The sequence below is a fragment of the Pituophis catenifer genome, unplaced genomic scaffold, assembly GCF_029215685.1.
Source record: "Pituophis catenifer annectens isolate HBS135680 unplaced genomic scaffold, rPitCat1.0.hap2 SCAF_1, whole genome shotgun sequence".
Taxonomy (NCBI): domain Eukaryota; kingdom Metazoa; phylum Chordata; class Lepidosauria; order Squamata; family Colubridae; genus Pituophis; species Pituophis catenifer.
The window spans coordinates 203,397,777-203,422,884 of NW_027256881.1; the positions used below are offsets into that span (position 1 = coordinate 203,397,777).

Below are 25,108 nucleotides of genomic sequence, written 5' to 3' on the forward strand. Positions count from 1 at the left end.
CCACGGGCAGAAATAAGTCCCATTAAATTTATAGGATGTACTTCCAAGAAAGTTGTTTAGGATTTACAGTCTAAACCATTGTAAAGGCTTGAAATACATTAGTAATAAATATATTTTTATGTTTCTGCTGCAGCTCAACCTCAGTGACTGTTCTTTTTTCTCTGTTAGAGAAGCATTCAAAAACAGCAGGAGTTTAAAATATTCTAATGATTAGTAGAGCTTGAGCACTTATAAACCATTTCCCCCTTTAAAAAATAATTTTGAAGAGATTGGATGTAATCAAAAATTATTAATCTGGTATTATGTATTTCTAGGCAAGTAGGTCGATTTCTATATAATAAAAGATCATATCAGAACTGCAGAGAGATAAACAGAATATACCAATAGAAGGGAATATGTGTAGTTCAGGGTTAAACTGTGGAGTCCTTGGTGCTCTTTGAGCTTGGTTGTTTTCTTGGAGATATTTCATTACCCAGTTAGGTAATACCATGATGATGTTATTTAGTTGGGTAATGAAATGTCTCCCAAGAATACAATCAAGCTCAGAGAGTAGCAAGGACTCCACCAACATAATACATTTTATAGAAGAAGCAACTAATTATTTAACTGTTAAGTATCCATACAAATGCAAATATCTGTTGAAATTAAGGAGTAATTGCAGCTTGGTGAAGGATTACCTGCTGTAGGTACAAAAGGTCCCAATTCTAGTCTTCTCCACTGGCATCTCCACTTAAAAGATCAAGTAATGGATGATGGGAGGGATATTTTGCCTGGAACTCTGGAGGGCTTCTGCCAATCAGACTGTGTCACACTGACCTAAGGAGACAAATATAGCAGAATCTGCATGTGATGGGATATGTAGCCATTTTTCTCTGCTCAAATAGGCTGAAGAAGTTCCAGTATGATTGCAACAATCATGAAAGTGTTCTGTAGAAGAGAACTCTGCCTTGAGCAACTGTTTTCACTTAATGAAAGGCGGCTCCTTGGAAGAAGACATACTTTCAAAGGAAAATTTTAACCAAACAATGAAAACTTCTCTTTAAAATGCGCTTGGCTGCATTGCATGAAGAACTGAAGCAGCTGCCACAGGGGAAGGATGGAGAAGATGATTGCATTGTAATAAATTTAGCTGTACTCTGCAGAAACCTCTCAATCTGCAGTTTCCTGCTTGCAACAGGAAAAGGAAGGGATGTACTGTGGAGAGAAAAAGAGAACTGAATGAGAACTATTTGTTTGGTGCGGACTATAGAACTACTAGTCTGTTTCAATATAGGTCTATATCACGGGCTTCATTGGATTTATTCTGAACTGTATTGATATTGAGGATCATAAGGATTCAGTAACATTTTAAGTGCATGAACATTTTGGCATGATACAGCATTTTAGACATAACTGTATAATTTTGCTCGATTTTACTATATTGAAACTTCGCCCTGTTCTGTCTTTTGTATTTGATGTCTACCACTTTCCTTTTCCCCTCTTAAGAGTTCTAATTATCTTAAAAAAAATATCTAGCCAAATAACTGTGCTTTGAAACTCCATGAGAGTTACAGTATGCAGAGCATGTGCCACATAGATTTAGTGAAGCAGGGTTATATTTTTTAAAATGGTAAAACAATTGAATGACTGTTTCAAATTTGTTAGGAATTTGTGGCATTTTGATACCTTTTTTTGTTTGGTGGAAACTTCAGTTGCAAAACCTTCCTTTTAAAGGCACCTGTTGGCAGTCTGTCCCGCCCCCCCCCCGCGTCCCCCCTTCCCATATTATTTTCCAGGCTAGTCTATTCTAAAATTGTTCATGAAATAAGGTGTAACTAGTTTGTATTATGAGGAAGTACTGGATACATTTTAATTTTCTTTTGTACAGTTACACACTTTTGTTCATTATTCAGTTATTCGCTATCTCCAAATTACTGGTATTTGTTTGCAACAACTCTCGTTTTTAAATTCTATTTTACCTAAGAAGCACTGGCGTCAAAACATGAAATCAGCAGGCCTGTAAAATGAGGGATTCTTTGCACATAGGAAGAACTTACAAGATTTGCTGGAAAAACTTTACTTTTTGAAAAGCTCCTTTCCCCTCAAAGGAAACCAAAAGACTGTGACTCCTACAAATGAAAACATTTCTCTTTTTTGAGGCTTTCAGGGGACAGAGTCATTTGGAGAGCTTGCAGTTTGATGGTGCGTGCTTCTTCCAAGACTGTTTACATTCTACCAAAAATAACTTTCAAATTCTGTATTTGAATTAATCCTTTGCATTCAGAAGTCCCAGATGTAATCTTAAGAATACTTGCTTGTCTTTATGGGCCAGCGGTAAGCAACTTGCAGGCTTTGGGTGACTGTATCCTCCAACTAAAGCCATCTGCAAGCAATTTAGACTTTTCAATTTCATGGCAGCTATTATGAAAGAGAAAAGTATCATAAATAGGAGAAAGCATGTCAGGTAGAAGGAGTGGCCCATTCATTTTTGTTTCTGGATCTATCTATCTATCTATCTATCTATCTATCTATCTATCTATCTATCTATCTATCTATCTCCATCCCTTACTCCCTCCCTCCCTTCCTGTAGCTTCCATCAGTTCATTCATGAGGGAATCTGATGAGAAAATGTTGTCTCTGAGGCATAGGCAGAACTAAGCTTACTTTCAAAGTTCCAAAACTGCCTTTCCATGGGTTTAAAGACATTTTAAATAACTCCTTTGATGGGCCCTGGTTCTCACTATCCACATGACAATCTTTCTCACATAATTTACTTGTCTTTTGTGAGTCAGAAATGGCCAGTAATTTCCCATGAAACGGTTCTAGTAGTCATGTTGATACAGTTTTAGAAAATTAAGTGGTACATTCATTGTTCTATAAAGTTAGTCCTCAACTCAATGACCACAATTGGGATTGGAATTTTGGTTGTTGAGCAAAGCGGTCATTAAGTAAGATATTATGTGACTGCCCATAGGACTGCATCACTCAATGCTTGCAATCCCAGAACTCCTGATGTGGTCATTAGGTGGACAGAATTCCAGGTAAGAAGTGTGGGGTGCCTTGGGGATGGGGGAAATCCATCCTACTGAAATCCAAACAGAATTTTCAGCCCCCCAAGCAGAGAGACACTACTGTGGAGCCTGCACTGGGCCTCCCAGGACCTACCCTACTCCCAAGGCATTCCATGTTCCTTTTCTTACTGCACTGCAGTTCCACTCAGGAGCTGAAAACAATGAAGAGACACTCATGCACAGCCTGCACCAGTGTCCCAGGACTTCCCCCATTTACCTGAGGCAGTTCCTTACCATGCTGATTCTCTATTCTCTGCTTGGATTTTGGCTCCCTTGCCATCTTTGTGGACTGGCCGAAAGAGCTGCTTGCTGAAGGAGTTCACCTCCCATGCACAGAAGAGAACTCCTTTGGCAGGGTACAGGAAAGGAGCCAGAATCTTCAGGAAATCTTGATAAAATCTTCGCAAATCCTCTGTGCATAGAAGGGAAGTACTTTGTCAGAATGCAGGAATCTTCTGGATTTTTGCTCAATTTCTGCACCCCGCTGGAAGAGTTCAGCTCTCCTTGGATGCAGTTTTTTCAGCCATCCTCCAGAGATATGAGGGAGGTCTGGGGAGGCACAGCAGCTTACAACCTTCCCTGCTGTCCCAAAGGCCCACTGACTTTCTGGGGAAGCCAGTGGAGAAGGCTATAAATAGCACTCGGATGATCACAGAGTACTTGGCAACTGGTTATAAATTCAAACAGTTACCAAACAACTAGTCATGACAATGGAGATGATGGTGCAACAGTTTTTGATGCTGATATCATCATTAATCAAACAACTGTAAATCAAGGATTACCTGTAGAATAAAGACTAGTGTTGGTAAATTTTAGGTGATACTTTTTAAGGGAGAACATGGCTACACCGATTATAAACTTTACAATCATCCCTTAGCTCTCCTTATACATTCGTAATCTATTAACTATACAGACGTTTCATAATTATGCCTAATGTTATAGCTGGTAATCAGAGCCTTAGAGAATTTTGGCATACTGTAGAATAGCTGCATACTATTGTAATTTAATTTTTTTGCCTCAGAGAGGAATAAGCTTCCATTTGGTTTGCTTATGGTTCACATGTAGTAATAATGATAAGAAACCAGGAGTTTAGCCGCTTGTGGTTTTGCTTTGTTTTTTTAGCTATTTGTACTTCTAGAAAGAGCCAGGCAAGAATTATCAAGATATTTTCAGTATCTTGTAGCTGGTGCATGGTTAAATTGGCTTCTAATTAGCTTTTATATGTTTATGTATGTGTATCTATACATATATATGCACATTTTTTGCCTACTTCGATCTCTCATCTCATTTATTGAGCATTTGCCAATATTTTCAGTTTATGTTGAAGTCTTATCTAGTTCAGTACTATCTTGTTGATATGTAAATGTGTTCCTAATGGTACAATTTGGAAGGAACTGATAATTAGCAAAACTCTTGCTAGATTTTTTTTAATGGAAAGTCTGTTGTGATATTTGATTATGTGTAAGAGTCAGATCTTATAAACATTATGAGCTGATGAGAATTTATGGCAAGTGCCCAGCTCCTTTTATGGAACTCTTCTCACACCATAAATATCTGGGACAATTAATATTTTCAGTCTGACTTAGCGATATGGATGAAGCCTGTGCAAATCATTCAGTGAGATATTCTGCTCACAAACAAAGTTTCTTCCTGATCTGTGCCTCAAAGCAGCCACAGGAAAATTCAGCAAGCTTCTTCAAGGGTTGTCTAAGCAGCACACACATGTTCACAAGATTGTGAGAAGGCCTCTCACAAACCTATATTATTTTTCTTGCCTTATTTAATTACATCAGCACCTACTGTAGCAAGCTATCAATATAAACAAAATTATTGTGTATGCGACAAACAAAGAACAACGATGTACCAAGTGACCATATATAACCATGATATATAATATAATTTTTATAAGCTATGGTCATGTCTGTGCCAAAGAATGAAGGTTGTGCTACAATATATTTTTAGATACACCATTTTTAAAAATAAAGTGTGTCTGAACAAAAGTTTATGTTGATGGAAGACATTATACTGTGCGTAATGCCTTTCATGATGGCATTTTACCTTTCTACTGAGCATCAAATATCATAAAACTAAGTTGATTACAGCGTGATGTGCCCAAGAAATAAATGGATAGGATCATTAAAAAAAATAACCTGGATCGTGGGGAGAATATTTAAACTTATTCATATTGTAGCCTAAACTTAAGCAATAGGTGTGCTGTTCATATTTGGAATGATGCAAATTTATTAACATTAAAAAATAAAGACTTAATTGGAAATAAGTGCCAGAGAATGTAATGGGGCCTCTCTTTGAATAGACATGTTTGCCGTATTCTATAGGCATGTTGAAGTCTTGTCTGTTACTCTGTCTTACCAATTTTCTGCAGCCGTTCTTACAAAGCAGTTACTTAATCATCCTCCTGTAAAAAGTATTTTGGCTGCCAGAGCTATGGGAGTTACCAGACATCTTTTGTGAAGTGACATTAGCTATAAGACAGGCCATTTAGCACAGAGTAAAAAGTCAGTTTTCAGAGTTCTGTGGATGACTCACTCAACAATTTTCTGTATTTTTTTTAAACAGAATTTCTGGGGCACATTCCATAACATGCATATGCAGCTAATCTCCAACACTGCAGAAGTATCTAGATCATATAGCATGTACTGTCATTGAAAGTCTTGTGTACAAAAAAGCAGCACCATAAAGATTTCTGATTTCTAAAAAAAGGCAATAATCATTAATAATAAATATATTTTCCTTTACTATTTCTAAAGTTTTGAAGTGTCCATATTAGCACTGTATAATTGTTTTATCACCAACATTTTGGTTGTTAACTATTAATAATGTTGCTAATAATAATATTTAAATGAGTTGTTTTTTTAATATGTACTTTTACCTTAATATATCAAAATGCATTTAAATCTTCCTTGCTTCAGAAAAAAAAATCTTTTCTGAAGAGAATCTTTGCATGTAATCCATAGAAGAAAGAGGGGAGTTTCTCTCCGTTTTATGTTATGTCTTCAGATAATAAGAGAATGAATATTTATAATATTTAGAGGAAACTGCTTTTCTTCTAATCAGCAGATACATTAGCTATGAATCCTATCCCAAACCAATCTATTTCTCCATCCTTCTGATACCTGACTATATCATGCTGCTTTTTTTTTGGGGGGGGGGGGCAAATAATAATTTAAATAAATGCTTTCCCATTTATTACCAATACGTTTGTGGAATATAAGAAATGGAATGCTTGCTTGGAAAAATCCAACATAATTTTTTAAAAAGATGCTGTAGTGACCATATTGCTGCTTTTTGTAGCCTTCTTAATTAATTTACAATTTTGGGCAGTTCATGGAGAAACATTGACTTGACTGGGTCCTGATACTTTTACAACATTCTCATCAGCCTCTGTCCAAGACAGTTAAGTGATTCTGCCAGCTGATCATTTGATGCACCATTGCTTCAAATACTATAGGTTATCATCTGATACATGTGAAAATTCTCTCTTTTTTAAAAAAATCTTCCTTAACAGTTAATACATTGAGATAATTGCAGAAATATGTATTTGAGGATGCAGTTCTTTTCTTCAAACAAAACAAAGCAGTGTAATTCTATATATTTTATTTAAATGCATTATAAAATTCAGGATATTTATTCTTAGGTGTCCGATTCTGAGTGTTGGGATAATAGTGAAGCCTGCCAAACAGTTAAACCCACACAAACTTCAAATAAGGGTGATAGTAATGCTCATTAAATTACTCAATACTGTATTTTATATATAAGCTAAAACAGTGAGCTTAGGCAGAATTTTTTCAAAAAATGGTTTTGAATGCCATTCCTTGTCAGTTTTTCCCCTTAACCTATGGCATTTCTCCCACGGAATGACCATGTAAGCCTTTCAATTAAAAAGGAACTAGAGCAGACTTACTGCTTCTTAGAATGAACTTTTGTTTAAAATTTCCAAGTCGTCTTTGATGATTAATAATTTCAGGATAAAGAGGAAATGTTGCAACTATTTAAGACAAAGATGTTAGCAAAAGGGATGTTTCTCAAAAGGCTTAGAATGTCAGTAAAATCGAGATACAAAGATCAGATAAACGCCACAATTGTAATAATACTGGAAGCTACTCATTTGAATTTAAGAAATCTGCATCTTAATTCTATGCATATCAACTTTGATATAGGTCCTATTGAGTTCTTGACATGTTTAGATTGTAGTCAAAAATACTACGCCTTGAATATGATCTTACGAGTTTTTTTTAATTATTATAATTAGCCATCAAGTCATTTTTGACTCCTAGCAACTACGCATAGATTTTCTCCATGATGATCTATCCCTTACTTATTCTTTCAGATCTTTCAGTGGTACAGTCATCATACAGTAACTGGTGGTCCTCTTCTTCTATTTCTTTTTATCTTTCCCAGCTCCTGAGAGCTAGGTCTTTGCATAATGCATCCAAAGTAGGATAATTTGAGCTTGGTACTTTGGCCTTGGTTGATTTGTTTGATGATCCACTCATTTATTTCACTAAGATTTTGCTTTTCATTTAATTAAAATTGTAAGTCAAATTATCAAATTTAGCGTATGGGAGAAAAATCCCATGTCTATCTTGTATTTCTTAGATGCTTCTAAACTATGTTTTGTTCTTCGCATTTGACATTAGATTTCAACCAAATACAGAACATGACAAAATATAATACTCTGCCTTGAAGTGGGAAGTTGGTAAAAGTAATGTTTTTCAAAACAGCAAAAAAGCAGTGTAGAGGGATAAAATGGATTGAGGTTAAAGTTAAACTTAGTATCAATAGATACTGTGAAATTGAACACAAATGTTTGCTAACTTCTGATCGCTTTACTCAACGGTAACAGATTTTCTTTCTGGCATAAATGTAATTACTATTTTAAGTTGACCAGAAAAAAACAAAGATTCTGTGAACAATTCAGCACGCACTCATACCCTCAAATTGACCCAGATTATCTTATTTTGTCAGGCTTGCAGTGAAATAATAAAAATAAGACACAAATACATTCATTTGGTGGGAAAGTTCATTATAAAGTCAAGTAATCCTAGATTAATGCGAAGGATTTTAGTAGTATTTTTTTATGAATTACATCTTATTGTTCTTCCCTTTCCTTTAAAATTGCGTAATGCAAAAGCAAAAACATATTTGGAATGAATAGCATTGGTTGGCAAATTCATAAGGCAGACATGGGAATGCCATGTCTATTCTGTTTGAATTTGAAGTGTGTATTTATATCTGGGCATTATGGGATAAAACTTGTACCTACTGTTTACAGAATAACTTTTCTACCTTAAGTCATTCCTGTGACGACTTTGGTGAAAAGAAGTGACAAAACTACATTATGAAACTTTGTTTTCAGAAATGGTATTTTTTTAACAGGGTGGATTTTTAGCAGGGTGGATTTGATTTAAATCAAGTCGATTTAAATCAACTCGATTAAATCATAATTTTTAAAGAGCAACTGTCATCTATGTCCCACGGCAGCTCCTCCTCTGATCCGCTGTTGACTCACCAACAGTCCTAATATTGCAGAATATACAGCCCCATGCTATATAACTTAAGTTCCATTTCATGCTGAATAAATTAAATTATTAATGTATCTTAAATAGAAAACCATCTTTAGATTTTTACTCCAAAAGCATTTTATTAAAATAAATTTGATAAAAATCCAATTTAAATTTAAAAAATCCAATTTAATTTTTTTAAAAATCCAATTTTTTTATTTAAAAAAAAAATAATTGATTTTTATCCACCCTGATTTTTAGTGGATAGTTGATTTTTCGAATAACTATCCTAGATGTTGGAAAACACCCATCCAGGACTGACACCACCCCCCCCCCCCCAGCTCTTTGGAACCTAGTCGATCTGTTCCCAAGACAAGGCAAGCAACCTGGAGAGATTCCTGCATAATAGGCAGAATATAATAAAATAGATAGCTTGAACTCTACATCTGTGAATCTGGTTGCTTGTGTCTGGCACTACCAGTTCTAATATATAATGATCAGGCCCCAAGGGAGATAGTTGAGGGCAAGCCTTGGGGACCTCCCAGGCTCCCTACCACACTACATTGTTTTTAAAGATTTATTCCCTAAAGAAATTCAATAGGAAACTGACTTGCTGCAGAGCAAAATCACTTCCTCTAGTTATAGTGAGGGATGCCTTTGATTTGTATAAAAGTTGCAGGACTAGTTTACCTTCTTATGAAAGGATGTTTTGTGACTGGCATTGTTCATCATGACCACCATTTTATAAATAAATATTTGGTCTCCATGACATCCATCTTGTGAGTGTGCCTGCCACATGTGCCTTTTGCCATAAAAGTTTGCTTGATCTAAGGAGACCTACAGCTCTTAGAAAAACAAGAGATATTTTTGATTCAGAGGTGACTGTTATTTTTCAAAGAAAGGGAAATCTTGCCTTCTTTGTTTTTTGTTTTCCCTTGCTAAAATTCATGGAATTTAACATGCTTGTTCCCTTTCCTGCCTTATTAGGCCTAACAAGTATACAGCATTCAATTCTTATTAGATTAAAATTGAGGAATTGGTCCTGCTTGCTCAGGAGGAGGAACCAAGTCTCTGAGAAGTCCTCCTATGGTCCTGCAAAAGAGGAAGCAGCTCAAAGGAGCTGAATGAAAGGATTGTGGGCATCCCTCTCCTTTATGGAAGGTAGCATGCTGAATTCAAATACAGGTAGTCCTCAATTTACAACCACAACTGATCCCAAAATTTCTGTTGCTAAGCAAGACAGCTGTTAAGTGAGTTTTGTCCCATTTTATGACCTTTCTTGCCACCGTTTTAAGAGAATCTCTGCAGTTGATAAATTAGTAATGTGATTGTTAAGTGAATCTTGGTTCCCCATTGACTTTGTTTGTCAGAAGGTTGCAAAAGGTGATCACATGATCCTGGGACATGGCAATTGTCATAAATACATGTGGTTACCAAGCAACCGTATGTTGATCCTGTGGCCATAGGGATGACTGTAAGTGAAAACAGTCAAAAAAATTTTTTTTGTGGGGGAACAATTTTATGATTGGGTAGATAACAAGAGGGTAGCCAAGACAAATGTACAGTGTTAGAATAAAAATATAGATGTTATTATAGATAAATGTATGTTTAGAGATGAATAAATATATTATTATTATTATTATTATTATTATTATTATTATTATTATTATTATTATTATTATTATTTATTGGTTAATCTTTAGTGAGATTCACAGCCTTTGAGGCTGGTTAATAGCTCAGCAGCTCGAGTCTTAACCAAGGACCTAGGAACTGTTAAGGTATCGTCGGAGGATGTAAGCTGTTCCGAGTAAGGTGGTTTTTTGTAGAGTCAAAATGTTCAAGTCCGGCAAATTTAGAATTTCTAAATAGCGGGGTAGCCCTTTGGGTATTGCTCCGAGGGCTCCAATTACAATCGGGACAACACACGATTTCTTTTTCCACAGTTGCTCAACTTCAATTTGTAAGTCCCGGTACATTATTATTATTATTATTATTATTATTATTATTATTATTATTATTATTATTATTATTATTTCATTTCTGTACCACCCCTCTTCTGAAGGACTCGGGGTGGTGTACAGCCTATTAAAACAAAAAATATACAAATATCAAAATTTAAAATTATTAAAAATATTACACAATTTCAGCCCAGATTAAAACCCCCAATTTAAAACTCCCAATTTAAAATAATTACATAATTAGCTCTGCCTGGCAAAACAGTAGGGTCTTAAGGGCGCAGCGAAACACACGGAGGTCGGAGATCTTGCGTATTTCCAGGGGCAGTTTGTTCCAAAGGGCAGGAGCTCCCACAGAGAAGGCTCTCCCCCTGGGTGTCGCCAGCCGACATTGCTTGGCCAACGGCACCCTGAGGAGTCCCTCTCTGTGTGAGCGGACTGGCCGGTGGGAGGCTATTGGTGGCAGAAGTCGGTCTCGCAAGTACCCGAGTCCTATGCCATGGAGCACTTTAAAGGTGGTAACCAACACCTTGAATCGCACCCGGAAGACCACTGGGAGCCAGTGCAGCTCGCACAGGAGAGGTGTCACATGGGCGCAACGAGTCGCGCCCATAACCACCTGCGCGGCCACATTCTGGACCAGTTGGAGCCTCCGAGTGGTCTTCAAGGGGAGCCTTATGTAGAGAGCATTACAGTAGTCCAGTCTTGAGGTGACAAGGGCATGAGTGACCGTGTGCAAGGCGTCCCGATCCAGAAAGGGCTGCAACTGGCGTACCAGGCGAACCTGATAAAAAGCCCCCCTGGCCACGGCCGTCATATGCTCTTCTAAAGACAGCTGTGCATCCAGGAGGACACCCAGATTGCGAGCCCTCTCTGTAGAGGGCAAAGATTCACCCCCAGTAGTCAGCAATGGCACCAGCTGACTATATCGGGATGCCAGGAGCCACAGCCACTCGGTCTTGGAAGGGTTGAGCCTGAGCCTATTTCTCCCCATCCAGACCCGCACGGCCTCCAGGCAGCAGGTCTTGGGTGGAGATGTACAGCTGGGTGTCATCAGCGTACTGATGGACTCTCACCCCAAAACCACGGATGATCTCACCCAGCAGCTTCACATAAATGTTGAACAGAAGGGGCGAGAGGACCGACTCCCCAAGCGAAGCGCCTCGAGGTCGACCTTTGCCCCCCTGCCAACACAAACTGCGAACGGTTGGAGAGGAAGGAGGAGAACCACCACAGCACGGTGCCTCCTATTCCTAACCCCCTCAACCGCTGCAGCATGATACCATGGTCGATGGTATCAAAAGCCGCTGAGAGATCTAATAGGACTAGGACAGAGGAGCAACCCCTGTCCCGAGCCCTCCAGAGATCATCCACCAATGCGACCAATGCCGTTTCTGTGCTGTACCCCTGCCCGAAGCCTGACTGGTACAGGTCTAGATAGACAGCTTCATCCAGATGCTGGGGAAGCTGTCATGCCACCACACTCTCAACAACCTTCAACCACAAAACGAAGGTTGGAGACTGGACGGTAGTTTGCTAGTACAGCTGGGTCCAGGGAGGGCTTCTTGAGGAATGGCCTCACTACTGCCTCTTTCAAGGCGGTGGGAAAGGCATCCTCACTCAAAGAAGCATTTATAATCTCCTGGAGCCAGACTCATGTAACCTCCCGGGAGGCCAGTACCAACCAGGAGTGACACGGGTCCAATAAACATGTAGCAGCACTAAGCCTAACCAGAATCCTGTCCACATTGTCGGAAGCCACAGGGTCAAACTCTTCCCAGGTAATATTCTCAAGACCTACCCCCGTCTCCCCCCCCCCCCCCCCGGACTCACCCAGTTGGAGTCCAAGCCTTCCGGAATCCGAGCGACTTTATCATGCAGGAATTGCACAAAATCCTCAGCTCGACCCTGCAAGGGATCTTCCTGCACTCCCCCCCGAAGAAGGGAGTGGGTCACCCTAAACAGAGCGGCTGGGCGGTTCTCTGCAGATGCGATAAGAGTGGAAAAATGGTTAGATTTCGCCGTTTTTATCGCCACTAGGTAGGTCTTGATATAAGATCTCACCAGTGTCCGGTCAGAATCGGATTGACTAGTCCTCCAAATGCTTTCTAGGCGTCTTTTCCGATGCTTCATCTCTTTCAGCTCCTCGGAGAACCAAGGAGCCAATTGAGATAGGCATCGGGTCAGAGGCCGCAAAGACGTGGTCCAAAGCTCCGGCAGCCACACTCTCCCAGGCGACCACCAGGTCTTCAGTTGAGTCGTGTGCCAGGGTCTCAGGAAACAGCCCAAGCTCCATCAGGAACCTTTCGGGGTCCATCAGGCACCTGGGATGGAACCATCTGGTCAGTTCCATCTCCCTGCGGCGGAGGGAAACGGCTTGGAAGTCTTAAGTGAAGGAGAGAATGATCTGTCCATGACAAGGGTTTGATGACTAAATTCCCTCTGCCAAGATCATTCAACCACTGACCAGAGATGAAAATCAAGTCCAGAGTGTGTCCCCAGGTGTGAGTGGGGCCTTGAACTAATTGGGTCAGGTCCATGGCCGTCATGGAAGCCATGAACTCCCCAGCCACTTCTGACACCTCACCGACGGATGGCAAGTTGAAATCCCCCATAACAATAAGTCGGGGGGTATCCATGCCACCCCGGCGATAATGTCGAGTAGCTCGGGCAGAGTTGCCGCCATGTGGCAGGGAGCCAGGTACGTGGTCAGCAAACCCATCTGTACCCCACGACCCCACTTCACAAAAAGGGACTCAAATCCGGCTATCTGAGGAACAGTGGTCTCCCTCGGACAAAGACTTTCCCTGATAATCGCTGCCCCGCCCCTCCCCTGAGCCCTCGGCTGATGAAATGCTCGGAAACCTGGTGGACACATTTCAACGAGGGGAAGCCCCCCTCCTGGCCCAACCAGGTCTCCGTAATTCCTGCCAGGTCCGCACCCCCCTCCATAATAAGATCACAAATGAGAGAGGCTTTATTAACTACTGACCTGGCATTACATAACATCAGCCGAGGACCCAGGGCCTGAGATCCTGTGCAACCCAGGACATGAGTCGTGCATTGAGGGCCGGAGTGCACAATCGCTCGCAGACAGCACATGCATACCCCCGGAACCTGATGTGGCTCCCTGCGCCCACCATACCTGCCCCTCCCACTCATAGTTTCAATTAAACTGCCCTTTCTTTTGCCCCCTGGCTTACCAGTCACACTACCAACCTCCTCCCCTTCGCTGCGCCCATCCAACCCACCACCCCTTAGAGTGGCTATATGGACCCCCCCCAGGTCCACCTCTACAATCCCCACCCCCCCTCCCGGATCCCCTTAAAAGCTTCCCCACTACCCTATTTAAAAAATCCCTCAACCCCCTTTTTTTCACATGCCATATAGAAATAAGGGGAAAATTATTAATATTATGTTATGTTTAAATAATGAACAAAGTTTAAGAACTATATGTTTATACAAGTACTAATATTATTGCAAAGTGACGGAAGGTGTTTGGAACCAGTGATGTCATTTCTATGTCCAATGTTTTTTAATTTTGTATTATTAATAAAAAACTTTTTAAAAAAACACTCAAATCACTTTCTTCAGTGCCATTGTAATGTCAGTCACTAAACAAATGGTTGTAAGTCGAAGGCTACCTGTATGTCGAACTCTTATTTTCTCCATTATTACTTTTTCATCACTTACAAAAATGACAATTGAATTCTTACTAATTTGATACTTTGAGCTGAATCATCCACCTAACCGCATTTTAAAATCTAATTCTCCAGACAAAATGACTTTACGATCAGATCAAGTTGCACAACATACATTCTGTTTTTCTAGGCAGAGAAGTTGGTAATGCAATGCTTGGAAATGCTGAGGTGCCCTTAAGGCTTTGAAGAGGCACCCTGCTCTTCAGAACCAATTTAAAACATATCTGGGAACTCACAAGAAATTGTGACTGCCTTACGTTGCATTTGCCATGAGTTTGTGCTTCTGCTTGGCATCATCGTGATTGTTAGAAAAGTATGGTAGTGTTCCAACAAATCCTTGCACATTTTCTCTCAGGCTCTTGTCAGTATCAGAATTACAGCAGCATGTTAATTGCAAAGTTGTAAGTAGCTTTACGGTGGAAGGCCAGGAAGATGGGGTGGGGGGGTTTCCCTCAGATGTATAATGCCTTTTACTTTTAAAGCAAGTAACCCTCCTCAGATCTTTGCATTTCTGATTTTGAAATAACTTCAACTGCACCTCTGCCACAGAAATGGATCCTTTTAATGTCAAGTTAATTTAGGCATTTCTGCTACAGTTTAAATTATATATCAGGAAATAGCATAAATGGTACAATTATGTCTGCAGGCAAGATTTACACTTCTTTCTGATTTGGTAATGCTGCTTTGTGAAAAGGAATGCCTTTTTTCTCTCTCAGAAAGGTTTAATGTAAAAGATCACCCATGTGATAGGGCCTATGCAAATACAAAACTTGATAAGTACAGACTTACATGCAGAGTAAGGTGAGAAGTTGGAAGCAGATTAATCAGGTACATTCTGTAGCATGAATTGTCTGTCTCTTTCTCGCCATCCTTAATTATGGCCTTTAAGACTACATCAAATCAACATTAATCATTGGTTTTATCTTAAGCAGAATTTACACACCAGTTTCAACTGTGATTTGAGGTTTAGTTAAAAGGATTCCTTGTTTAGCATTAACTGTTACATCATGATATAATGTTTAACTGGTGTTCTGAAAGAACAGAATGGCTGGGGCAGGCATGAAATCTCAGCTTCCAGTTTGAGAATATTAGTATCTTCTATAGTTGAGAATTTGCAAAACATTGTTTATATCTTGACCTTTTTTTTTTTTTTTTGCACTGAAATATTTTTCCTGCACAACATTTTGAATCTAATCAAGCTAGAAATAATTCAATGATAAGTGATGAATCAAACATGAAATTGATTTTGTAGTGATTGGCCATTTTTTTTTCTTTTTTTCCCCTTTTTCTGTTCCATATTAAAAGAAGGTACTTTGGAGGAGAAAATACTTTCAAATAAGTAAAAAAAAAATTCCCCTAGCATGTTTTTTAAATGTGCCTTAAGAAAAAAAATGAATAAGTCTCAATTTATTGGCCACCCATTCTTACCATAGGGTAACTCTTGGCGGCTTACAGTTACATATAAATTAAAACATTAAAAGTTAAAATCAAACATTAAAATCAAAGACACATGGGGAGGATGGTGGCGAACTGGTGGTGGTGGGAGGCGGGATCTTGTTATCACTATTATGTTCCATTCCGCAACGTAAGAGGTCAGAATAGGCCCTGCTTCTTATCTTTTGACCATGATCATTCTTGTCTTTTCATTTTGTTCAGCTGGGTTAATTTCACAAAAAGCTAAGTAGGGCCAGAGCTGGTTAGTGCTTATATAAAAAAACCATCACGAAATCACTAGACTATGGGTTAAATTCAGTGGTGGGATTCAAAATTTTTTACTACCGGTTCTGTGGCTTCGTGGGCATGGCAGGGGAAGGATACTGTAAAATCTCCATTCCCTGCCCATTCCAGGGGAAGGTTACTGCAAAATCCCCATTCCCTCCCGATCAGCTGGGACTCAGAAGGCAGAGAATAGATGGGGGTGGGGCCAGTCAGAGGTGGTATTTATCGGTTCTTGGAACTACTCAAAATTTCCACTACTGGTTCTCCAGAACTGGTCAGAACCTGCTGAATACCACCTCTGGTTAAACTGTAAGCATTATTTAAGATTTATATTGGCTTTAATTAAAGCGATATATTTTCTTTTAACCCGGCTTGTGATAAAGCCTGAAAAAGAGTCTGTCTGCTTTAATTAATAGTAGAGAGTACTGTATTTGTGTATGACCTGAAGAACCTCCTCTCAGTCTTTTCAAAAGGTGTGCAGGTCTTTGACAAACAAGATATATGAATTTCTTAGCATGATAGACTGTGAAAAACGAGCATCAAGGTCAATAGCTCTTGTTTCAAATGTAATGAAGAGTTTCTCAGCTGGCTTTCATTTAGTAGCCAAGCCAGCTTCTGGAAGTGCTAAGAAATTATTTTTTTGTGGAGATACTAATCACAACTTGTCTGTATTTTTCACCTCTTTATTTTCTGATTTAACACTGGAAGAGTACTGTATAATGTAATTTATGAGCAATGGTTGAAGAATTTTGAAGCTCTCTCTATGCTGCAGAGAGAGAACAATAATGTTGCTGCCTAAAGTTTATTTTTGAAATTTGACTTCCAGAGTGTTAAAACCTAGTTAAACTCCTTAGTTTTTGTTTGCTCTGTATAAAAAGAGAAAATACTGAGTATTCCGTGCCAGGATTTGGAGTGATGAGGTCCTTCATGAGATGGACTTGCATTTGTATCGCAAAACCTGTAAATACTTGGGAAGCAAGAATATTTGGAATGTAGAGCCATTGCACCATGAAATTCAGGGTTCAGAGAATGTCTTATGTTCTTAAGAGGCTTCAAGGTTTTCCTAGAATGCCTTCAAGCCACTCTCCTTATTGTCTTATTCTCCCTTCTGAAACATTCTTCCTTTCATTTTGCAGCAGCCCATTGTGCCTGCCCATCCAATGGCTCCTCCTAGCCCCAGTATCACCAGCAGCAATAACAACAGCAGCAGCAGCAGCAACTCAGGATGGGATCAATTAAGTAAAACAAACCTGTATATCAGAGGGCTGCCTCCAAATACCACTGACCAGGACTTAGTAAAGTTATGCCAACCGTAAGTATGCTTGTTGATAATAAATTAAGAAATGGATGGTCAAAGATTTAAAGGTATCGACTTATGAAAAAGTTTTTTTTTCTGGGTCTACTAACAAAACCCATAAAATTTTTCTTTAAAAAAAAATTAGCACAGAAATGTATCAGAACTGAGTTGAGAGCGTAGTTCTATAAAACAGGGTAAGCATAGTTTTACAAAATAGGGTAAGCATAGTTTGGAGAGCATAGTTTTACAAAATAGGGTAAGTCTAATAATTTTGCATTAACTTGTAAATTTGTAAATTTGCATTAACAAATTATATTCTTCATATAATTTGAATGGAGAATTATTAAATTTATCAGTACTACCGATGAAGTTTTTATCAGTACTTCAAAATGTATACCTACTTTGTGGCAGTGTCAATGAATTCTGATCCTGACCCTTAAAGTAAGCATTTTGTTCATGGCCCATAAATATTTTTTTAAAAAGTTTTTTATTTTTTAGACAAACAAAACATTTAATAAATCAGTCATTCCTTCCATGTGACATCTCGATGTTATCTCCAAAAATTCTTTTTGTTGCTTCTTCTATCTTCATTCTTGCCAAGTCCATTACCACAATTGATCATTACCACAATATTCTCATTATAGCATTTTTATACATAACTATTAACTTACTTATTTGTATCTCTTTTCTAACCAATGATAAAATTGGTTCCATATCTCAAAGTATTCTGAATCCTCTTTTTCTTTAATCATCAAAGTTAATCTATTCATTTCTGCACGGTCTAAATTTTTTTTAATTACTTCTCCTTCCAAAGGTATTTTCTCTGATTTCCAATTTCCAACCTTGCAGCTGTTATTACATGTATAATCAAATAAATATTTTCTTTACTAATTTTTTCTGGGAGGATACCCAGTAGGAACAGCTCTGGTTTGAAATCAGTATGTTGCTGTATTATTTCTTCCAACCATATCTTAATTTTATTTTAATAATTTTTAGCTTCTGAGCTAAAAATTATCATATGTCCACCACATATGATAATATGAACCTGGTAACTGGTGAGGCCCATAAATAATTTGATGGGGATCAAAAATTATTATTATTAAATGTAGATTCTTTTTCTGATTTCAGAACGTTGAGCCCCAGATCATTGGTACATGTGAACAGTAGACTCTTATGAGTTATCGTTCTGATGAAGTATTCATCTGGAAGGTGTTATTAGCCTGATACCCATATACATAATTTAAGAGAAATGTTGGTTTTGCATGAGCTATTTGAGTAAAACTAAGCCAACATTGTCTTAACAAGTGGCAGCACCTGGCCAACTTTGTCTAGGCTCAACAGGTCTGTCATGGTTTGTACTTGGATGGGAGACCTCCAGGAATATCTTATTTATCCTGCAGACAGAAGATAAGAAAAAGTGTTCTTCAGAACCTGGCTCTTCTGGAAAGTACTTGGGAAGGAGATTGAATGTTAAAGAACTTCCCAAGATGTAGACATCTGTTCCTGGGGTCAAAAGAATATGCCATGGGTGTTTGCTATGCTATGTTGTAATTTTACTACTGTAAACGTGTGGTATGCTGCTCAGAATCTCCTAATACGAGCAGCATTTAATGTAGAGTAAATAAATAAACATCATGGTTGTATGCTAGACTGGGCAGGTGAAAAAACATTCCAGAAGGATGTTCTCAGTCCAAAGAAAACTACATGGATGCATCCATGAAGTCACTATGAGTAAAGGTCTACCTTTACCTTAAGCTAATATCTGTGCTACTTACTTTTGGTTGTACTATTAAAACCTCAAAGTGTATTTGTATATAGCAGATGTATTCCATTTAAAACAAGACTGTTCACTCAAGAGTATTGTAGCATACTGTAAATGAATCTACTATTTTGCAAATGAAGGAGCTTGAAAAGCCAAAAATTCAAAGTTATTGCAAAGCCACCCTGTAATAACGTTTCATGTAAGTGTGCAAATTCTTTTTACATGAATCTGGGTGACTGTTTTTTATTTTTCATTATAAAATCAATTGGCTTCATTATCAAGTTAGCTATTATGTAGATTGATGATAAACTCGTTTAAGGAAGATCTTTGTATAGTTCCTCTAAACTTTGATCAATGAAAACACAATATTGTGAAAGTTACTCTGCAAAGCAAATGATTCTTGGTCTGTACTAAGCTGATCAGTTCCAATAGTTCTTGCTTAACTTTTCTCTTTAGAATTCTATTTCTTATTATAGTGCTTTATTTATACTATAAATGAATCGTATTCTTTCATCAAGTTGGGATAGGGAGATCCAATTATCACATTTTAAATAAAAATTATAGATAGTTTATGTTTCTGCTCTGCCTTCCTGGGCACATTAATTAATGGTTCTGCATTAATATGGCAGCAGAAAACTATTGTGGAATTTGTAATCGGTAGGTGCTGTGAAATGCATCAAGTCCAGCAAATTAAGTGCTATGTTCAACAGTGTGTAAGAACCCTAGCCATAAACTTAGAAGATAAGACTACATTAAATGCTCTTTTCAATTGCTCTTAATCTGTGGTTTTTAGAACTGCATAATATTGTATAATTGCCCATAATTCTAAATACCGTTTCCCCCAAAATAAGACGTCCCTGATAATAAGCCCAATCTGGCTTTTGAGCTCGATTGGGCTTATAAGGCCAAGTGCTTATTTCAGAGTTCAAAAAAAATATAAGACAGGGTCTTATTTTCGGGGAAACACAGTATGTCTCTGCTTTCATAAACAACATTATTATACCAACATTATAAACAACATTTTAAGACCTATATTGACTTCTGCTCCATTCCCATTCCATATTTTTTACTATATATAGTATATAGTCCTTGCATAGTGTCTGAATAAAACCTGCTTTGATGATTATCTGGGAAACACAAAATGCTTTTAGGTCCCACACTTTGATTCCTGTACAATACATGTTGTTATACTGTGAAACTAATGTCACAAGTATCCATTAAGTTAGAAAGCATTTTTATCATCTTCTTGATAAAGAAAAGAAAAGAAAAAAAGAAAAGAAAAGAAAAAAGTCTTGTATTCTGTGCCCACCGTAATGGATGGCTAATCCATTCATAATTGAATAGAACTAGGTTGTAGAAGGATCTCTGTATATTTATACAGTTCTTGTGCTTTAGTATCCATTTGTTTCTAGTCATTGTTTTATTCTGGGATAGAGCTAATAATGTCCATGATAAATAAAACTATCTTTTAAAAAAATTAGATAACTTTTGGCCTTTTTATCTAATTGCAGAAGTTTTGCATCTTACTGTTGTATTCTTAGCACTACAATTACAATGTACCGTATTTTTCGGACTATAAGACGCACCGGAGTATAAGATGCACCAAGATTTTGAAGAGGAAAACAATAAAGAAATATTTTTGCCTGGCGCCCAGGAGCACTCTGCAAGCCTCCCAAACCCTCTGAATGTCCCGTTTTTGCAAAAAAACGGCTTGTTTTTGGCGAAAACGGGACACGCCGGGCAGATTGTGGGATGCCAAAAATGGCTGTATTTGGTGTATAAGATGCACCAACATTTCCACCCTCTTTTAGGGAGTGGGGAAAGTGTGTCTTATACTCCTAAAAGTACGGTAGGTTTCTCAGGTGCGACTTTATGTATTTTATTTAACAGATTCATGTGGAAGCGTATTTTTGATGGGAAAAATGTTTCTTGTTGCCAGCTTGTTTTATCTTTGGATTTCTTCCATTTCTTACCTGTGTCTACCTGGCCCCTATAACTAGTCTTCCACGTGCATTTTTTCTGCCAGATTGGAAGAGACATTTGGAGTCACCAGGGAGAGCAGATGTTTTCAGAGACTATTAGAAAGATTCTAAAATAATTTAGAGGACTAAAGCTCTGTTTTCAGTTAGTGGCCATATGTTGGGAAATGAAGGCATTTGTTTAGTTTTGCATTCAGATATCCAGTTCTTTCTCCTTTTTTAGAGGAAAAGGTTAGGTCTGTAGTATGATTTGGAGATTCAGTACTAAATTGATTGTATTTCTTTCCATATTTTTTCATACAATCAAGTCCTTTTTAAAAAAAATTAAATTATACAAAATCCTATTAGAATATGGTATACAATTAGGTTTAGGAACAATATAAATAGTTCTTTTTGTGGCAATCTTTTATTTTGTACCTCATCTATACCATATGTATAGATATTATAGAGCAAAGCTGAATTCTTCTGTAAGGATTTGAGACTGCTAGAACCACAAAAAAAAACCCACAACCTTTTCTCTAGTCTTTTCCCCTGTCTAATTTACATAAATCTGGTGGAAAGGAAAGTTTCTTGATATGAGATGCTCCAAGATAAAGGATTTTTAAAATTATTTCTGATACTTTAGAAAATAGTCTAAAACATTGAATACTCCTCTTAAATCATCCCTTTATTAAAATATTGCTCTTATTAATACCATGGAGCTATTAAACTGGCTTACATGGCTGCTTTGTGCTGATAAAATTATTACCGCTGTAGCCCACTGAGTTATTTCAAAATGAAAGGACAAGTGGAAAGAGTGGGTTAATGTATATGAATTTAAGAAAATGTGAAAGGTATATACTATTCTAACCCTCAGTTTGCTGAAAACATACATTTTGCTATACAAAATTCACAGATCAAGGAAGCAGGATGCACACCTATATATCCCAAATAATTCTTGCTAAGTCCTTAAAGGAGTTAAGGAGACTGTAGTAATTGCCTTAAACACAAGTAGCTGATTCAGAACAGGAGGTCCTTTGCTAGAAGTACTCAGGAAAGTCTCAAACAAACCATGATGCTTCAATTTAAGATGTGTCTGCCACGCCAGAAAGTCTCATTCTATCATGGCATTTTTCTTTGAATGCATCTTGGATTATACATTCTATGTGATTTGTGGCCTTCTTTGTTAGCAATCATAGAGTCTCTTAAACGTAGGGAATTCATTAGATATAAAAGCAAAAGTTAAATATTAAATAATTTTTTAAATGAATTATTCAGCACTTGAGCAAGATTGTCATTACTTTTAGGTTGCATAGCATTTTATTACATTCTTATAGGAGTATGTCTAGACCCGTGATGGCGAACCTATAGCACATGTGCCAGAGGTGGAATGCAGAGCCCTCTCTGTGGGCACATGTGCCATCGCCAGCTGTTCTTCCGGTTTTCGGCATGCATGCTGGTCTTTGCGTGTGCCGGAGCACCAGAAACCCGAAGATCAGCTGGCTGGTGCGCATGCCAGCTGGTCTTTGGGTTTCCAGCACTCTGACACGCACGTGTTCCAATTTGGGCACTCAACTGCCGAAAAGGTTTTTTATTTTCAGATTCAATGAAAAAAAATATGGTATTTTAGGAGTATGCATGGCCATATCAAGTCTTTTGTGCTTTTCATTACATTTAAGCATTTTAATTTTAATTCAGAAAAGTTTACCACTGCTTAAGTAAAACCACTGGTGCAAGATCCTTTCCTGTTGGACAGTAGTTGGAAAAGAATTATCTTAATAGATTAGTGGATCTGCATATACTAAGTGTTTTTCTAAACTGGAAAGTTGAGGTATAGATAATAGGCTGTGCAAATTAGAGGGAAAAATGGTACTTCAGAGCATGGAAGTCCTTTATTTAACATTCTCAGCAACTTCTTACCTTAGCTATCTCTTCCTGAGGCCACAGTTTGCTGACAGATGCTATGTTCTTGGCCACACATAGTCTAAAATACGAATTTTCTTTGAACCTGAACCTTTGAACAGGCCCCTCCCCCACCTCCACCCGAATACACTTGTAGATATTTTCTTAACACATTGCTTAAAAATTGATGATTCTCTGTACAGTAGTGGGTTTCCTGCAGGGGTAGGCTAGTTTATCGTTGACAAACTTTCTATCTTAATGATCATTCAGTGTTAACAAAATCGAAATAGCTTTTGGATATGTAAATGTTCTCCTTGGCTGATGCTATTTTAATTATTTTCATAGAAAGATCAAAGAAAATTGGGTGGTGTGCATGTTCTACTGTACTGTACTCTTGGTTTTATGAACTGCAGCTTCACAGATTTTTGGTACTATAGATATTTTTTTTCTTGCTTAATAATGTTTACCAAACCCAGGATTTGTCCACTGAATTGGTATTTTACTGCAAACTAAACCAGTTGTGTGAATGTATACAAATTATGCAAATTGATGAAATTTAATGGCCATCGCTTCCCCTAACTACCCTTTAAAAATCAAAGTTTTATTATAATGTATGCATACATTATTTCAACTCATTCCATTTCATTTAGTCCTTGAATAGGTATGAACAGGACAGTCTATTGCATGATATGATGATCTTTTGGTGTACAGTATCCATTTCAGAACCAATAGCCATATTTACTTATAACTTGCCCTAAGCATCAGGCTGCTGTATGTTGCTTGATTCTTTGTGTGAATGGATGAAGCCAACAATCTTGTAAGGTTCCATTCATCATTGGTTTATTGCAATATGCGTAGAACAGAATGTTACTTGTTCCTTTTTTAAGTACTTAGATTCTAAAATATGTTCATTCTCGGCTTCTGAATCTGTTTTATTTAGGGAATAATAATCCAAGTTTGCAAAGAGAACAGAGAGCCACTAATGGTAGTTAGTTACATCCTCTGGCCGGGAGGGATCAAGGAGAAGAGCTGAGGAATCAAGAAAGAGGGATTGAGCAGTTTGCCTGCATGTTGCAGATACATATAAAAACCAGAATTCTAAAAGAATTTGGCTTAACATTGAACGCAAGCAGACACCACTGATATGATGAAGCAGTATTTCAAAGACTTACTGAAATTTGCTTTTGTTGTGTTCGTATTTATCTTTTAAATTGAAAACATCTTAGTGCCTTCAGTGTTGTAACAATGGCGGTAGTAGTAGTCATAAAAGAGGAAAAAAGCTATTATCTGCCTTCTAAGTCATAGGAAGGGGGGGGGGAAATCAATTTAATTAGCCAAGAAATACTTTCCTTTTATGGCTTAAATATTTCCATTTTGTCTGGAATCAGTTTTGATCTCAATTAATGATTTTAAGTAGAACATTATTCAGTGATGCAACTTACATTGATGTGCTTACTTTGAAGTCTTGGCTGACTAATTATAAATAATTATATTGGTCAATAGGATACAGCAGAGCATCTTAACTGTTCTTTCAACTGAAATTACTTTGGCATCTTCCCAGGTTCATAGTAAGTGAGCCCCCATCATTAAACGTGTGGGTGCATTTGCATCATCTAATGTGTTATAAACCAGAACCAGCAGAGTCCCCTAGATGAGATGATGGTCGGGTTTACTACAATTTTTCCTCCAGTGGGAGAACCAAAGGAGAATTAAGAGGAGACCGTCTGAAACTGATGGATTCTCAGCTTACAGTGGGACTCCCTATTTGGAGAAAAGGGGATGGGGACCTCAAGTTCCTCCTTCTAATTAGCTAGTTGTATGTTTGCAGCAGTTGGTTGCAGTCTTAACTTTAGTGAGAATTTGGCAGTACGGCTATAGAAAATGAAATGCTTCAATCAAATGCGAAGATTCTTGTTCTGCCCGTGGCTGCTGATTTGGTTTTTATTTTTATTTTAATCCTACATGATAAGGATCAAATAATCAGGGATTTCAGGAATTTAAATCTTTCCCCTTTTTTTTAAGGAGTAAAAAATCAAGGCCTAATAAAGATTATTATTTAGGTGTGTCCAGCCTTTTCTTGCTCTATATTAACAACAGTTTGTTGTTTCCTTATTTGGGATTGGCATTAATTTCTCCTGCTGTATCAAACAGGCTTTTTAAAAAAATATCACTTAATATTTCAATCCTTCCTTTCTGTATTGTAAATGCTTTGACTTTCATTCCTATTTCGTTCTCATTTGTG

General features: G+C 37.8%; 1 protein-coding gene across 7 annotated transcripts in view; it reads left to right on the forward strand.

The window, feature by feature from the left end:
• The window catches only part of RBMS1 (RNA binding motif single stranded interacting protein 1), a 180,557-nt gene that overhangs the window by 88,079 nt on the left and 67,370 nt on the right, over positions 1-25,108 (forward strand). For all 7 annotated transcript variants that reach the window (XM_070939284.1, XM_070939426.1, XM_070939132.1 and 4 more), the window contains one exon: positions 17,084-17,259. In XM_070939284.1, coding sequence (XP_070795385.1) covers positions 17,108-17,259 — 152 coding nt within the window. In that variant the 5' untranslated portion in view covers positions 17,084-17,107. The remainder of the gene's footprint in view (positions 1-17,083; positions 17,260-25,108) is intronic.